General features: G+C 39.1%; 1 protein-coding gene across 1 annotated transcript in view; it reads right to left on the bottom strand.

Annotated features, from left to right (window-relative positions):
• The window catches only part of COL4A1 (collagen type IV alpha 1 chain), a 124,257-nt gene that overhangs the window by 59,431 nt on the left and 45,883 nt on the right, over positions 1-18,943 (bottom strand). Inside the window, exon 2 of the mRNA XM_027675104.1 lies at positions 13,601-13,651. Within this exon, the coding sequence (XP_027530905.1) occupies positions 13,601-13,651 (51 nt within the window). The remainder of the gene's footprint in view (positions 1-13,600; positions 13,652-18,943) is intronic.

Raw genomic sequence — 18,943 nt, 5'->3', positions numbered from 1 at the left:
ACCCAATAACACATGTAGGGAAGTCTCCTGAAATCCAGTCCCCTTCTTTAGTCCAGATATCAGTCTGCCTGTTTGTACAACAGCCTAGAAAACTAGTGGTGCCAAAACTTGTAAGGAAAGAAGCAGCGCTAATGAACAAAGGTCTTACTTCAACACTCCTGCTTGAGTTAGCACAAACTTCCACCATAAGATATTTTTTGGCATCTGTGATACTACACTAAATGACAGTAAAATTCCATCAGTCTCAGAGTATGTAAACTGAACAAGAGAGTAAAAACTACCTTCTAGAAGCTGTAATGTCATGTGAATGCAGAGTGTCCTAATGTCACTGAGTAGATTAGACCCCAGAGATCACTGAGGTAGCAACATTTGTACTTCTGCTTTCCTACCAAAAGTGGCTTATTTGGAACTTCAGGCTCTGATGAACCTGTCACTTATTATCCTGTGCAGCATAGACATAAGCATGTCCTGAAGATGTCTTGCATTGCACAGAAGTACTTGAGCAGCATCCTTTCCCAGCTTGTCTTTCTGGTTTCTTTCTTCACTCAATGTTCCAGCCAAACAGCCCAACAGCTAGTGTTTGTGCTACATTTATGCTGCACCCACACTACACAAATTGGCAAACACCAGGTCACCACTGCCACCCCACCTATTTTTCGATCAGCACTGAGATTTGTAGCTGTGATGCATGAAGAGCATGAGACTCTAACTGCAAGGGCTATGTATTGTTCAAGTTCCAACATTCACAGCTGCAAAATCTTGGCAAGTATCACTGAAAGAGCTTCTGCATCTTACAAATCAATTCATGAGACTCAAAAACTAAAACAGATGCAACCAAGTCATCTGTACCTCTGCTGATTCAATGCAAACTGTCAGAAAGCACAAAGGAGAATTCATTAATCAGCTCACAAAAATTAATATTCTGACACTCAGCTGCTGAAAATGTGGAGGTGCTACGTAAAAAGATAGTAAGTGCTCAGTCACCATTGCGCTCATTTAATAAGCAAGACGCCTGTGTTAGTTCAGCTTTTGTGAAATGCCTTTGCACTAGGTAGTTAAAATTAAAATTGAATGAACTTATAAACAGATGGGAACCTGTTAAGAGCTTAACTGCATGGGTTGATATTTTCTCTAGCACCTACTCTTCCAAATAAGCCATTTAATGTTGTTCGACACATGGAACAATTGTGGATTGCTAAGCAAGAGAATCACATGAAGTAAGTAGTTTCAGAAGATTCAGCTGTAATATATCAAGTGCTGAGGGGGAGGAAATAATCACCACCCCATTATAAATTATTTCCCCTATTACTTTGTTTAGGGATTGCTGGACTGGGAGATTTTAGACTTGAGAGACTGGTAACATGGATATAAATCAACTGCTTCCAGAAGTGCAGGCTCACAGGGTGTCTAGGTCTGTAAAAATATGTTCTCACCCTCTCCAGAGACACAGGCACATGGTGAACAACAATGTGTGGATCTTCCCAAAGCCATTTGAATGATGCTTGATTCCTTAACATTTGCTTCTGCCAGTGATCACCCTGCAGCTGAGACAGCAGGACAGACACGTCTGCCCTTCAGCTGAAAAGGCATAAAACTCAGTCTTATGGAAAGATGTCATAAGGCAGCTAAGCTGATTTACCCAGCAAAGGTGGCTTTTCTTCTCCTTCTTTTAAAGGGATGGTGCCACCTCATCCTTCTTTATACCAGCTGGTATGATTCCCTCAGGCTCCACCGCTCCAGTTCAGCTCACTAAATTTACTCACTTTTCTTTAGCGAGTGAGCTTGCTCTGGCCTCTGTGAGCTGAGGAGCTCATCAGGCGGCCAGGCGGCTGCCAAAACCAGGGTGAGGACGCAGCAATGCAGGACACAGGGTGGAAAGGCAGTGAAAGCAGTTTTTCACACCAGCGCAGTGGGGTTTGCTGGAGTTCATCCAGCACAGCTCCTCAGTTGTGCCTTCACCGCAAAGGAAACTCTTGGCCTTGCCAGAGAGCTGTCTTCTGACCAGTGTTGCTGCTGACTCCAATATGCTACAAGCTCAGAATTCCTATCACAAACACATATGCTTTCGTGTTCCCAAAAGTTAACATTCATTGAACTGAAATTCCACCAAGGATATGTTTGGCAAAGAAAGGTAACAGTTTCAAGACAAAAACTGAGGATGCAGTTTCCAAATAGAGAGAAATAGTGCCTGACTGCTAACAGAAAAACCTGCCATTCAAAACATTCATCACACCTTGATGCTTCAGTGTGACCCCATAAAATCCACAGCAATGGACAACAGCCTTGAAATGTACTACATGGTTTCTACTCAGACTATCCCAAGCCACCTGAGAGGTGAATGAAGGCTCTGTATTTGTTCCTTCAGCTGATGTAACTTAAGTGAACTGGCTCCAAGGTGTTAGACCAGTAATTATACTGCATGGTGGGAAACACTATTGTGCAAGCTAACACTCTCAAGTCACAGTGTTTCTCTCCACACTCTTTTAAACATGTGTTAGAGAATTGTAATTGGCTCGGTGTTACATTAGCGAAGACAGAGAGATGAGGATTATCCAATTCTTTATTAAAAGAGTCTTTTTAACCAGCAGAGGGAGCACCGGCCCTGAATATATTTCAGGAATAAAATAAACATGTACAATAAATATCATCTGTTTGTCCTCAGCTGCACTTACCATTTTCAGTATTTTATTGAATGTGTGAAGTAGATATCAGTCAAACAGAATTATTGCTATATGCTCACAGGACATGTGTCCTCAAATGCTCTGAGGATGTTTAACATTACAAAATTCCCACTGCACATTCTTCAGCAGAATCTATCTGTACTATAGCTATACAACTCTGACGCCACACAAGTAACAAGTAATTAATTACAGAAACATAACTCCGAAGACATGCAAAGAATCTGTGTAGGAGCTCTGTAAAGATTTTGGCTCACCCAGAAGTTCTGAGGCTGAGTTCCTGATAGTATTTAGAATGGAAGAGAGGTCTAGGGGGGGAGAGGGGGGAGAGTAAGCAAAATCTGGATTCTTGCACTGCCAGGAAGCATCTGAAAGAGCTCACTCACATGGAAACATGAGTTCAGTGTTTTTGGCAGGACCAACAGAAGGAGTGGCCATGACAGTTTCACATCACCTGTACAGCTCCACAGTCAGGCTGGCTGTGGGCTGGATGAGTCCCCTGCACAACTTCAAGCGCTACCATGGCTGCTCTACGTTATACACAGACATGTACAACGACAACTAGACACCCCAACAGCTGCTGGGAAAGAGCACTCTCTACTCATGACCTCTCTTGCTTGTTCTGCCATCTCCTTCTCACTTTGTTCCCTCCTCAGCAACTTTCACCAATGGGACTCCTTCAGTCCCACAGTTAAATGAGCTCTCAGGCTGCATTTTGAGGGGGGAACACTGAAAAGCACCTACTTACAGTGCAAAAGCAGTGCCATACAGGTTCATATACAAAGGGGCAGAGACTGCACCCTGACCATCAAATGATGGCATCTCACTCATCTCTGGTTTTTCACTCCCTGACAAAATTACTCTTCCTACTATGAAAGTACCCTTTCCCAAGCATCATGAATTTACAACACTGGGGAACCTGTGGAGCTTGATACAAGAGAGCCCAAACCTCCAGTAGTGGGGGTATAAACCTCCACTATCGGTATAAGCATTTAGTTAGAAGACTATTCAAGTTTAAGGTTCAGGTACTGAGCCTGGGCCTCTGCCTCCTAAATACAAAAGAATGCTTAGACCGAAAGCATATTTCTGTGGCACCTCATGGCTGCACGGAACATTCCTCAGGAAGCTGCTAAGTGCTTCCCAGGAGTATAAAAATAGAAATAACAATCTGATTATCCTTTTCCCTACATATCAGTATCTATGTGCTTATTTGGTGAAGTGGGTGGATATACAGTGTGTCTAAAAGAAATTCAGAAGCTGAATAAGAAGTAAAATAAGCTGAGTGAAGTAAAATTAACATTCAAAAGCCAATCACAGCTACCAACACAGCCTCCATTTAATTGGTGTCAAGCAATTGGTTGCCTATCAGCATCGTACAATTTCAGTTAATAATAATAATGGCCAGTCTTCGCGAACGAAGATTTGGGGAAAGGTCTTTTTACCTTTCCAGCCTGCGCAATGGATTTTTTAGGTGAGACACAGCCTGCGCTGAACTGAGCCCACCCTTTAATCCTAAGGTTCATCTGCCGGGGCCAAGCACGCTTGGACAATGGCAGTGAGGTCCTCAGGACGTAGGTTTGTTTAGAGTGACCTTCTCATAGATGGATGGCCTCACAGGGCTAACGGACTCCATCTGCCCGGGGGACTGGCTGGATTCGAACCTGGGTCGCAGAGGTGAGAGTCCTGCATGCTAACCACTAGGCCACCAGGGGTCCCCTACAATTTCAGTTAAACCAGTTGTAAATAACAGCCCCTCCCTACATAATTTAACAAGTCTTCATGTAATTCCTCTTCTTGCTCACCCCATAGTTATTCCTCAATTTCTAAATGTGGTCATCAGTTTTTTCAATGCAGCTGCCCAAATTTCACTTTTTAGGACTTCTTGAGCCATGTACACTCTTACTTTAGGCTATCAATATTTCCTTACATTCGTGTGTCTTTGGTTGATATATGTTTTGTGTGATATTTCCCTGCAGTGCAGATAAATGTTAGAGATCCATAAGTAGCTAGGATGCTCAGAGGAACGTATTTGTTCATAGCATGATTGCGGGGTTGGTATATGAAGGACAGGAATGTAAAACCAGAGAGAAGCCAATAGACAGCAAGCAAACTTTATTTTCAACTGCAGAAGTCTGCCTGCTCAAAGCTTGGTAGTTTAACACCAAAGTATGTGGTTAATTGTCTTTATTTTAAATTTTTCCTGATTTTTGAAAAAAAAACCCAACTGAACAACACAGAGCTCATGATATTTCAGGAAAAAGTCACAAAAATCTTTTCATAAAAGTACGTATGAGGTTCTCCAATTTTATTTCTTTTTTTTTTTTTAGTTTTTTATCTTTTATCAGACATGGGTCAAGGAGCCTCTTCCTTTCAGTTAGAAGAACCTCAAAGAACCATGAGGGAAGAGGACATTTGAAGGACAAATGTGTTTGCACTGTAAAAAAAAAAAAAAAAAAAAAAAAGGAAATTCTATCACCTGGAGACAGGTTGAATCAAAAGGGTGCTATATTTCCCACCCCTTTTAATCATCTGTTGAACACATTAGGTCTGAGTAACTCTTCCTTTGTTTTATTGCACATTGTGTTAAATCACTTCCAGGGCTGAAGGTCCAATAATATAAGGGGTAAAAATGCTCCACACCCTTCCTTCTTCATTAATGAAAATTATTTAGCATTTGTTTGCATTTGGCATTGTTTAAAGGCTCTCATATAAAGATGAAACAGCAGAAAAAAAAAAGGGTCTTGAACTTTTCAGGGTTTTTTAATTTATTTTTGTTCAGATCCTAGACCTGGAATGAAATGTGACGTTACATGCAAGTTTTATTCTCTTGCCAAAGGTTTGTCATGGACATATTTACAGAAAATAATCTCTTCCATAAATAGTAAAAACATGGGCAGCTGGACCTAGACAGTACAGACTGCAATAAAGTTCTCATAATGAAGTTCTCATATCTTAGAGGGTACATGACAGACAGTACTATTTGAGACAGTGCTAGTCTAGATGCTTTTTTGGGTTAGGTTGGAAATGGCATTTCTGAAGTTTTAAACATTTTGAAAGTTCCATAGGAGTAAAATACATTTCCACAAAAGCTAGAGGAAATATTCTGGCTTCTGATTTTTAATCACGTAAATACCACAAGGCAGATAACATTGTGCCTCAAAAGTGTAAATCACCACTTCTTTACTTTAATCTCTAATGCCTCTTGTCTCAACCAGATCCATTGTAAAACAGACACTACAATATATATTTTTGCAGTACCTCCAGGGTTGCTCAGCCTAAATCATTAAAGTTAACAAAGATGCAATAATCATTAATAATAATGAAAACAAGTATCTTCCTTATTTTGACATTGTACAGGATATCAGTATTGTTGTCAGGGAATGCCAACCAGAATTTGGTGTGTTGCTTAGCTGGTGGCTTTAAGGTTCTCTTTCTGACCAAAAAAAAAAAAAAAAAGGACAAGGTCAGGTGAAAGGGGCTTGTCAGCTTGTCAGAATAAAGAATAAATGAAATCGGTGATGTATGACTGCCACCCAGAGGACCCTGCAGGGAAATGACACAGGCAGGGTCATTGGACACTGCCAGCCCCATGGCACAGCCCTTCCCTCCGGCCCCTATCTCCCCTGCTCTTCTTGAAAGCTGATGGAGCCCAGTGAGAGGTAGGGAGCAAAAGCAGTTTTACTATCTAAAATTTATACTCTAGAGTTCCACTTTCATAAACACTATCTTTTCCTTTGTTTTGCTGAGGGAAACTGTCACTCAGTTCTCTTGCCTTGGCACTGATAAAAATTCATTGCATTTAATACCCAGAACTTCCTGAAGAGATCCCTTTGAAAGAGTTTCATGAGGCTGAATGTGTCCTAACTGGATTTCCAGCTTCTCTCTCCACACTTTCAGACAGAAATGAAGTTTGAGTTGAGGTTTTGCAATCACATCCTTAACTCACAAATCCTGTTAAAAATGCTGCATACAGATGGAGGCAGCACTGGCTTCTCTGTTCACTGCTCCACTATGCAAGCCTTTGATATTCCTCCCTTTCTCTCACCTATCTCCTGACACTGGAGCCAGAGGGCATTTTAGACTGCCCCTCTGTACTAGTCTCTCCCCTCCATCACCATCTCTTAAACCCATTTGTTTTACAGTTCTGCATCACCTTTCACTCTTTGCTTGGCAGATGAGCAAACCTACCAAAATCCCTCAAGGCTTTTAGTATTCTGCTAACTAGCCATGAAATGCTTTTGTTGCAGCTGTTTACAGTCAGTGAGAAAAGAGTGAGAAGACATCCCATTTGATGTTGGTGACTGTGCTCACTCACTCAACTCAGTACACTGTGCACACTGACCTTTGACACAAGCCTTGGTGAGAATTATTTTTGTTGGCATATCAATACATTTAAAATGTTCCAGCTGAACTTCAGTAGGGGCTGTGACATGCTTTCTTTAAGAGCTACAAAGTTTATGGGTAGGTTTTGCCATTCTAGTCACTCTTAAATATTCTAAGGGAGAGAAACATGATTTTCGAGGCAGAAGTCTAAGTTTCTTTTCCCTTGGTGTTACCTTAATTTTGCTTTATTTCTGTTGTTATAGACTGTATAGGAGAGCATTTTATCTATTACTGAAAACTAATATTTTTTTTCATAATCTAATTCAATTTTCTTTGGTGTGTTATCTAAAATTCAATTGACTTACTGTTCTGTAGCCCTTTCTCAGGTGTTGTACTTACCTGAAAGGTAATCACTACGTAGTTGGTAGATACTGAAAGTGTGACTCTGCTTGCATGGACATAATTTTAAATTTGGGAAGATTCCAAGCTATGCATGGGTATTGCACAGGCACTGGGTGGCTCCAATTCCCGAGCATGAAGATTTCAGAGAAGTAGAGATCTTATACATGTCTTTTCTTATCTTACTCTGATCTCTCATTTGGGAACCTTTACTGACTTCATTGGAGGATCACATACTTCAGATCAAACTAAGGCCGTCTAATTCTTTGAGAAACCATAATGAAAACATACACTAACAGCAGCTGTACAAATGTAAAATCAAGCCATGTGAGCTTGTTTTATTCCATGAAGACATGTCTGAGCTCATTACACCAACACCTTTGCAAGCAAAGATATGCATCTAGCAACAGCTGCTTAAAAGGTGCTTATGCCAACTGAAATACTACTTTGTGAAAACCTTCAAAAGTCAGCTCTGAAAACCAAATATGAGTATGCCCCATCACACAGTACTACTGGGGTATCTGCTTTTATAGCCCTCTTTCCCTAAAGAAAAACTTATCAGTGTAATCCACTAGTTTGTGTTAATCAAAGATACCCACTGTACTTGAGTACAAAAAAAATCATAGAAAATTTTGCCAGAGATAAATGGGACAAATGGTTCCTATGACTATTTTGAACTAAGAAAAGCTGATGGTTTCAGATGACACTTAGCAGTATAATCTGACAGTTGGGAAACAGTAGAACTCAATATTATTTAGTCATTTGACATTTTGTTCTTTTCAAGAATAGCAGCTCTCTTTATGAAACATGGGTGTTCTTTTTCCCTGATTTGAATTAAAAGGATTGTTTTTCTCTGAGTGAAGGGTAAATCAATAAAAATATACTACTGTCACTGCAGAATTGACAAAAACATTGTGACAATGTCCTGATTTTCAAAAATATTTATGAATCACAAGTTTCCCTGTAGAACATCAGATCTGCAGCTGATCAATATCTTCGCTTATTTTATTACTGTCTTCTGATTCTGCCCTTTCAGGAATGGTTAGATGACTTCATGTTATCTATTAGCCCCTTCCATAGATGATTTAATGTTATCTATTACCCCGCTCAGGACTGCAAACCCATTCTTATCTCCTACATGCCTGTCACCTCTCTTGCCAACCTTATGGCTGTCTCCAGGGTATATTATTTAGTTGTGGTTTCCTTAGTGTCCTCAGCTCATACTCTTTACAACTCAGGCATAAACAGGTGCTGTACACAAAGTAAGTTCCAACAGCAGCCACTTAAATAGAAACACTGAGCTGTATTTACTAAAACCAAGTAGAGTTGATGAAAAGCGTTAACAAAAAAATTTTGATTTAAAAAAAAGTCTAATAAAAGTTGCATATGAAAAGCATAGATCTGGTGATTATTGATTTGCTCCACTAAAGGAGCTGATTTGTTGCCCTCTGCTATATCTTCAAGGAAACTCAGAAGTACTTAATAGTGATCTTCCCACTGACTGCCAGTGGGCTTCTCTCCAACAAGAGGTTTTATATTGTGTTAAATCATCAATATTACAAATATTTTTGCTCTACCTTTTGATACCTAAAATGACAGGAAAACTCTCAAAGATCCTCCCAATCTGGTACACCTTAAAAAAAAAACATATAGGGACACAGTCCACTGCAACAGTCAACTTTTCATTACACAGGAGAAGCACAGTCCCCTGCAGACAACAAAATGATGAGTGATTTTTAAGACTGTAGAAGTGTGCAGGAGAGAAAATACTGGTCATTGGTCCGGTTGACAGGGAACTCCTGAGATGTCCCACTGACTGTCAGTCTAAGTCAGAGCTACCTGGCTTCCAGCCCCAAAATACCTCAAGCAAAGCCAGTTTGTGTACTTGTGTGGCATGGTCAATCCATACAGGAATTATGCACTCATCAGGGGAAATGGAGAAGTAATTTTTATGTACATATAATATAGTCTCAGAATTAGGCAAGCAAAAATAAGCCAGGATAAAATTATTTGCTCAAGTTTTCTTACCTCTCAAACAAACAAACAAACAAACAAAAAAAAGGTCAAAAGCAGCAGTTTCATTTAGAGTTAATTCTATTCTTCTTTTCTATTTTCTTTCAGAGTATCCCAGCAAAGATATTTTTAATTTGCAATACTTCATGCTCAATTACAAAAGCATGTTTGATATTCTTGTGACTTCAACTTTCAATGGATAATGCTGAGACAGTGAAATCATCATAAAATGTTTATACTAAAGAATGATGATTTATACTTCAATGTGTTCTAACTGATAAGTCTGAGAAGATTAATCATTCTGTATTACTTACAGCAAGGTTCCAGTGTTGCCTCCATTTATACATGTTTCTGATACAGAGTGAAAGGAGTACAAATGGTTATGAATGAGAGAATGAACATTCTTGGAAAAAGTCAGTTCATGGAGAATTTTACTCATCTCTGTACAGTCTTTGTTCTAAATGGTAATTAAATGCTTAAGATGCTTTTTCTACACACACTAATGGCTAGGCACTTCTTATCTCCACAGCTGCTTGAAATTGTTCTCAAAATCTAGGTAGGCATAAAAGAGAAAACACAGCTTCAGTCCACTTCAGAGTAGCTCAATAAAATGTAGGCAAGCATTCAAAACTCTAATCAGTTTAAACAGATCTCACACTTCAGCGAGGCTCAAGAGAACAGTCAAGTTATTATGCAGAAAACCAAATAAAAAGCATAAGAGGCAACAAATGAAGATGTTTTAGGCTAATCTAATAGAAAACAGTAAGGTATTATTTATTATTTTAGCAATATTATGCTTTTCTAAAATTTCTGCACCTTCTGTTCGGCAATTATGTGATACTTGACATTATATAGCTTAAAACAACAACCTGATGTTCAGTGTAATAATAAAGGCTTTATGGGATAAGGGCCATCTGTTGCAATTATGCTCACTTTCTGAAATTTTCTGAAAGGGATGAAAACCCTTAGACTTTGTCAATTATATGCCTTTGATAAAGTATGAGTCATGTTAAAGGAGTTTGGCAAAGAGATGCAATTTTCATGGAAACAGTCTGATGAGAGAATATATTAAATGTACTCTAAATATGGCCATCATATTGATGAAAATATTTTCGAGTGAGAGAAAAAATATGCCAATGTAATTTTCCATGTCTGAAATGCTGTTGGGTAATATTTCTTGGGTACTTTACAGCTTTTAAGTCAAAGACCATTTTCAGCGCTTTTTCTGGTGAGATCATTAATATGATTATTTGGCCAAATGAATTTTAATGAAACCCCACCAAACTATAGGGTCTGGAACTTCTTCCCACACTACAGTAGGAAATATCTCTCCAGATGTTAATAATTAAGGCATTAAAGGGTAAACTCAGCACCCACTTCCGCAGCTCCCGAAGCTCCCATGGCAGTAAATTGGTGTGGGTGGATTGCTGAAGAGTGTGGGTGGATCGAAAAAGGCCCTTCAGTGTCTGTGCACTTTTGCACAACATGGAAGCCAGATCAAAAGGGTTTCCAGCGTAGGCAACATGTTGGCTGTGGATGGTGCAGGGCAGAGTGGATATGGGCTTCCCACACAAGTGGCTACGTGAGAAATGGAGAGCAGATGTTCTCTAATGTGGTCTCCTGGGGTACCACAAGAGCTGGGCTTGGCAGCCTTCTCCTAGCCCAGATCTTGGCGAGGGTCAGTCTCTCTAATCTGTCCTTTGAATAAGCAACATTCACGTAGATTTCTGACGTAACAGGTACTGCTACTGATGCGTGTGTTAATGGGAATCATGTTTAGCAGAGGTATGTTTCAAATCCAAACAGAATGGTTTAGAAAGACCAATTCTAGAAATATTACAGAGGTAAGCAGGAGGGATGCTCCTCTTACTTTCCCTCACCAGCTTTTGTCTTCAGGCCTGGGACCTGGTGGCAGGCTGTCTTTATTCTAGATAGGCATTAAATGTGAAGAATCAGGATGAAAAACTACTCTAAGCTGAAACAAGGGCAGCGGGAAGATGTTTTTAACTAAAAGATTTTCTCTTCAAAATCCTAAGTACACATTTGAAAGCCTCAGGGTGTTAACATAATAAGCAAGCATTGATCTGAATCAAGTTCCATGTTAAATGCATTCCAAAATACCTTAAAATGCCTTTCTTGACTACTGTTTTATAGGTGTAACTATTCATTCACCTGTCTTGATGTCTCTAATGTCAACAGCTGCATTTCCTACACAGTCTAAAATGATGTAAATACTTCATTGCATTCCTGCTTAAAGTCAAAGAAGTTTTTGATGGAGCCCATCAGGAAGAGTAGAGTACACTGACATGCTGGACAAGTTTGCATGGGATTTGGAATTTACTATGATTTCTGTTCCTATGGATATTTTTCTCTCTTCTACATTTTTAAATAGTCTACATTAATGTGAGGTAGTTTGGGATTCTAGCATATCAGACAAGCATCTATTTCTTTTAAAAGAGAACATTTTAAGACTCTGAACTATCGAAATGAAAAATGCCAGCAAGAACTCTACCAAAGAGACAGAATTGCAGCTGGAAATAAATGAAGCATAAGGTTTAATGCTATTTATTTCCCCAAGCTATCATTTTTTAAAATGATCTTGTTACAAGATGCTGGCATACTCTATGAACTGAAAACTAACGTCTTTCAACAAGAGAGTTATAACATGTCTCTTTCATTCTACAATGACTCATTTGTACTTGTTACTGAAAAATAAGATCACGATATCAAGGAATAAATTCAGAGTTTTGAAGCTTTCCTAAGTCTTTCTTGTATTTGTTTTTAATATATAGTTGACTTCTATTAAAGAGATATTAGGTTATTAAAAAAAAGGACTCCATCTAAAAGATGTTTTGAACGTCAACACTTTTCATCTGTGTCACAAATTAATCTATATTCTGTTACAAAGAAAATGATCTTGCTTGGGTCTCCAATTAAGCAATTTACATTCCTAGTTCTGGAAAACACCAAAGAAAAGCCACCAACAAACATTTTTAAACCTCTCATCCATAAATATGCAGCTATTGCATCTGAGACAATGTAGAACACCAGCTGACTATTTATTTCAAAGAACAAAACAACCCTCCAGAACAAAAAACACACAACTCCCCCACTTTTTCTAAGCATTCCTTTGGTGACCTAAACAACTTACCTCAAAAATGTACCCACAGCAATCACAGGATGACAAAACTTTGGTTTACACTCATTTATAATGGTAGATACACAGCACATGTGCATGCACAACAGAACACATTGTAGATTAAAATCTCTACAACAAAACTGGAAGAGATAAGGAGAGTGATTGAATGTCTGCAATATTTACAAAAGTAGGTAATTTAGAGGGGGAATTCACGGAATGCTTAAAAACACTATATTTTTTTTTTCACTGTTACTGCTTTAAAAGAAGACTTTGAAGAGCCTTTTTCTGTTTCATACACAAAAAGTTTGGATAACTGAATGGGAACTTTAAAACTCATTTGCAAGATTCTGTCAAAAAGTTTTAAATACTATTTTTTTTCTTGACCTTTTTTTTTTTTCTTGACCTGCAACACTTTTCTGTATTTAAGTTTATTATTAATCTCCTTCTTCCTATTACAAGTCATTGCCTCCCAGGGCTAACCCTGGTCAGGCTTCGTTGATTATGATGCATCACAGCTTTCCTGGAGAGAAGTCATCTGCCCCCACCATTGTTTCAACTTAGAGTAGTTTTTCATCCTGATTTTTTACATTTAATGCCTGTCTAGAAGAAGGACAGCCTGCCATCAGGTGCCAGCACAGCATGCTGAGAGGAGCATTTCTGAACTGAGCTGCTTGCCTCAATTCCAGAGGTGCTCAGGATGTCAAGCCTGCTACCAACTGAAAAGACTGGAGCTGAGGCTTAGCAAAGGTGAGAGTGATGGGTTAGCATCTCACTCGATGGGGGAGGAGGGAAGGCACAGCCAAGCACCGGGCTAGGGGCTTCAACCTGCAGTGCAGGCAATTGACTGCTTCCCATCCCTGGCCCCTCCTGCTCTCTGCAGACATCAAGCTGTCTGCTTTTCGGGAACCCCATTGAAGAGCACGTGGTCTGGCCTTGGCAACACTGCCTGGAGTGCAAATCTTCACCAAAAGGAATGGTTCACCTGACTCCCAGTAGATTATACACCCTGTGGTTGAAATAAGCAAGAAAATGGAGACAGCTGACTTACCTTTTGCCCTTTTACTCCACTGCAGTCACATTTTCCACAACCGGAACAACCCTGAAAAGAAAAGAGAAATTGAGAATTAAACATCTGAACTGGGTGACAGGCAGAACATATTGCAACGAGCCAGGGATGTCAGCAGTACCACACTGACAGCAAGGTTGGTCAGCATGGGGAATGTTTGCTTAAGCACATATGATAACATGAGAGAAGTCAGATTAACTGACGCACAAGTAAAATCCAACAGCTGCTTTGTGCTACAAAGTACTTCTGTGCACTTAAGTGCATCTAGACTCCCTACTTTCCCCCCTCATAGTCATGAAGCAACTAGTAAGCAACTCAGCAGTCTATTGCTTTTACTGTTATCATGCCCCTTAGAAACAAACTAAGAGGAAAAGAAGCAAAATGTTTGTATCAGTGAATATTCCACCAGTGCACACAAGATCCTTCAACAGCCCCTTTAAGCCATTATTCGCAAGCAGTCAAGGATGGCACCTCCCAAGAGCCAGATCTCAGCACAGATGCTGGGCACCTGTCCCTTTACACCTGGGGGCTCCACAGTTTACTACGATCTCAGTACTTCTGCGCAACGAAGAGAAAATACACCTAGTCCATTTTGAATTTGGAAAGCTCCCCATAAGACCAGTAAGTATTCATCTAGAAAGTTAAATAATACAATAACATTTTTACTTGGTAAATACCTTTTATTTTAAAGTAAAGCATTTAAGAGAAATGGGGTTTAATATTGAAAATAAAATTATTAAAGGCTTATATATATTAATGTATATATAAATAAATTATTGATATTATTAAAGTGTCAGCTCCTGAAAAATTTGTTGCTTTTATTGACATCCTTTTTTTTGTATATGTAGATCCACTGAATTTGTTTTTTGAAGTCAAACTTTCTCTATATCAACATAAAAAAAATATAATCACAATTTTTTCTTACATTATTATAGCATTTGACCATATTATATTATAAATTCACTGAAAGATTAGAATTAACACTCATTAGAATGAATATTTATCATACAATGCAAAAAGAGAATTGGATCTGAAAACAACATCAACACATGCTGCAGTGCAGCTTCAGTAAGGATCAGGAGGGAAAAGTGCCACCCACAGAATAATCGGCTTCTCCTTGCAGTACATGGTTATGCCTGGAAAAACATTGGGTCTCCCGTTACAAGAAGTGACCCGGTGTGACCCTTCTTAGTTTTTCAGACCTGATGAGATCACAGCTGGAGGACGCATGCTTGCAGCTCATACTTCCTCCTCCAGCATCATGCAGAATGTTATCAGTTTTATCAACACATCCCCTATATTCAGAAGAAGTCTGTTTTAATTGCATCTGGAAATGTAATTAAAATACATCACTGACTCATTGTAAACATCTGTTTTGAAGTTAATCCCCACATATTTCCTTCAGCCCGTTATTTAACATGCACTGTTTTAGGAAAAAAGTATGTTGTTATTTAAGTAGGGTTTTGTTCTTAAATTTAGCATGGCCAGAAGAACGGGCTTGTGTTTTTGAGTCTCTTTTTGTCCTCACAAAAATGACTGCATTATTTTCAATTTTTCCTGTTTCCTAAGCTTAAGATTAGAATAACCACAGGCGAGGAAGGTAAGAAGGAGCAAGTGCTGCAGTCTGATGTGCCAGAACAGGACATCTCCCCTACAAAACACTGCCTTTATTTTACAATAGCATCATTTCTTACTATCACTGACTGAAACATTTGCATGTGGATGGAAGGTTGGCCAATGATGACAGTCACTACTGGATAGCATTATCCCCAACTACTAAAATGTATTTAGAATCTGAGGGATGTGATAACATTTTGCCTATACTAGGAAGAAGTATAAGATTTTTCCTCCTGGTCCTCTGGGAGGATGAGAGGGCCAGACTGGAAAAAGCTTATGGATCAAAGGTCAATTTGAGGAGGTCAAAGGGGCACTTAAGTAATAAGACACTGGGAGAGAGGAAGATGGTTACAGCAAGTACAGAAATCATCACAAGGCAATTAAACTGAAACTATGCAAATTATTGCCTATTCCTAAACTTTTATGGTTTTAAATCAGTCTCATGGCATGAACAATCCAGTTAATAATTTCCCACTACACATGACTAGAGATAATGAGACAAATAGAGAGAAATAACTTTGCCATATCTCCCAGACATCGTCTGCAAAACAATACCTTCCCCAGAAACTGCATGGAGCTTGAAACAATCACTGCTGTCCTCCAAGTGCAAAAACAGACATAGAATAGTGCTGGTCAATAATCTGCTGGGGGGGAGTGGTGGATGAAAAGGCAGGTTCTTTACCCCTTGTCTAGGAGCCAGTCACAGGCTAATCCAAAGATTTTGGCCAGGTGCACGGCAGCAGGTACCTCACCTATTTTGCATGGTATGCTCACAGTTTTCAAATAGCCACAGCTTCCTGGCACCACAGGCCAGCTTCTCATATAACATTTGAAGACATTAATTTTATCTTACTCCTCCCACAAAATATCAGTCCGCCCAGAAACAGAAGCTCATTTTAGTGATACAGATTGCTTCATTTTTTGACAAGCATTTCCGCTTCATTTCATTCTCCCAGACTGTCTGCAACTGATAAGCTTAGTGAATCATCCTAGCAAATCAGTATTAAATCATAAAAAGATTATGTTCCTTCAACACCACACATACAGATGTGCTACATGCAAACTGTATACATAAAAGACAGCGATTTATTTACTATCACATTAATGTATAGTTCGAAAAAAGTTCTACTAATGAAAGGGCATCTCAGTCCAGACCTCTAACTTCTATGACCACATACTGAGCCTTAGAAGCCTTAAGCCCTGTTAGTGACAGAACTGAGAAGGCTGCTAAAATTCTCTGCAGCAGATGGAACAAACTCTGGTCTGCAATGCAGCCTGTAAGACATCTGTCAGATCTTAACTACAGACTTGTTGCGTTTTGCCCTGTTTTTCCACGTCCAGCTACTTTCCTGGCATTTGAGGAGTAGTGCTTGGAACTTGCACAGGAACGATGCAAACAGCCAGATGAGCGGCCTAGGAGGGAGATGACTGCCATATTTGGAAATGCACCATTTCTGGAGGCTACAGACATCTCCAAAAAAATACAAAGGCCGGGTCAGTTCTTGGATGTTCCACTCTCTTACAGAAGTGCATTTCTCAAGACAAAACGTAATTCCCTTTCCCACAACATCACCTCAGACTCTGCTTACTGAGTTTCGGTTGTTAAGCTAGCCAGCAGCGTAGGCTAATTGCATAGGTATCAATTGAGTTCACACTGTACCCTGTAAAGCACACATGGAAGGTAGAAATTTCATTAAATTCTCACTGTTTACTTAACTCTGTTCATGTTAAAAATCTCATTACAGGGAAGGCAGTCACTTCTCCTACTCAAAATACGTCTTTCAAAACAGAAAATCCTGTGAACAGGTGAATGGTGAAACTAGCAGAGATATCAAAGTTCTCTGATTATTCACAATTTTCCTAATTCATAGCAAAAATGCTTAAAAAAGTAAAAATAATCATAATTATTTCATCTCATGATTCATTAATTTTAAAATTACATTTTCTGTTTAGATGTAATGCTTAACTGATTATGCTTTGTAATTAAACAGTGTAGATTTCCTACTCTACATTGCTTTAGTTCAAATCCCAATTTGAGCTGAATTCCAATACCAGTTTCAAGCTGAAACACAAGAATGGCAATGCCAATAGGATGGTTTTTTGACAGTAACAACTTTAAGTCTGAATCTCCTCCCTCCACAAAATCAACCCCTTTCCGGCCCTATGCTAATCTAGTCTTAATAGGGAAGGCCAAGGGAGATTTATCCCTATGTAGCAGACACCACACTTCTTCCTAAGTACATGTACATACAACTCATGTAGCTGACATGAGAGTTGGATCAATAACATCTTCACGTTTCACATCCCACCAAATACAGAAACAGGGAGGTGATGCCAACTGCAAGACACTTATCTTGCATTCCCCTCATATTTTCTTCTCTTTACAGAATGTCAAAATAGCTCCCTGGCTGTATTACTATTCTTGTCTTCATTCTTTAGATGAACTATTGAATTAGCTGAACTGCTCTTCTGTGTGCAGAGTACCACTAGAGGAAATCACTGCTATATTCCAGTAAACCTTAATATTTTTGTTAATTGATTTTGCAGTTCATTAACAACTTTGAAAAAAATCATGTTGCTAAAACTTCTGATTTATGTAGTTAGGACAAAGAGGATAACAAAAGATACAGATTGTACTAGCAAATTAGTAAAATTTAGTTATACTCCCTTGTAGGACTTGACACAAAGCCAGTTTTCCTGGACTAATGATTTGAACTTCAACTCTTAAAATGGCTCAGGAAAAGAAACATCTGCCATTGCTATATTTTCAGGACTTAAAGCAAAGACCAGAAATTGAGCACAGTTCTCATTTCATTTGTGAACCCATTAATTTCAGATCTCTACAGACAGATAAATAACGAACAAAAGGGAACATTTTATTATTTTATGTCAGCAAGCTCCAGTCTTTACTCCTCTTCTGAGTTCTTTTTCTCCCCATTAGAAAAAAAAAACAAAACAAAACAGTTGGCAGCCTATCTTCATGTCCCTTTTTTCTTTTTTTCCCAGCAAATCATGGGGAGATTTCAGTTATGACTATTAAGGGAATTCCCTAAACCAAGGGAAGGCTTATTGGTTTTACAGCTTTCACCCTCTAGGTCACCAGTTGAAGTTCAGCTCTCATCAGCAATGACTGCAAGTTTCTGTCATGCAGTAGCTATTTAAAGTTCCTGGTCATGTCTTTTCAGTTTTCTGTAGATCCAGTCTTCACAGAGGACAGCAAACAGTGCCATTCAAGATGTCCTGTGGAACAGCACCGCTCTCCCCTAGGTCCCTGGTCATATCTGCTCAGTCTATGTAATTATTTCAAAAGGCACCAGACGCCTATATTTAAGTAATGGAAGCAAGTGCAACCCAAAAATCTCCAAAGGCTCAGTAAACCTTGAATGGATAAGAAGAATTAAAATACTCATTCTCCTGAAGACCTTCCTTCTTTGGTTGTAGGTTGATGGTACATGAGTAGGACAGAAGGAAGCAGAAGTGGCCCCCACTCATTTCTCTGTCAATGCAGAGCCACTCTCCTAATGTGTCTTCTAGGGATTGCTTTAGACCAGATGAAAAATCTCCTGGAAAAAAACTACACAGTGGAAAACTGTGGAACTTCATGATTATTTGTATGACAGTACATGAATTAAGTATCCCTATTAGTTTAAGGAAAACTTTTAAGTTTAGATTCCCAAATTAAGATATTCATTAATATCTGAAAGTAAT

This window comes from Neopelma chrysocephalum, unplaced genomic scaffold (genome assembly GCF_003984885.1).
Source record: "Neopelma chrysocephalum unplaced genomic scaffold, ASM398488v2 Primary Assembly neopelma1_25, whole genome shotgun sequence".
Classification (NCBI taxonomy): Eukaryota; Metazoa; Chordata; class Aves; order Passeriformes; family Pipridae; genus Neopelma; species Neopelma chrysocephalum.
This window is presented reverse-complemented; position numbering and strand designations above follow the sequence as displayed.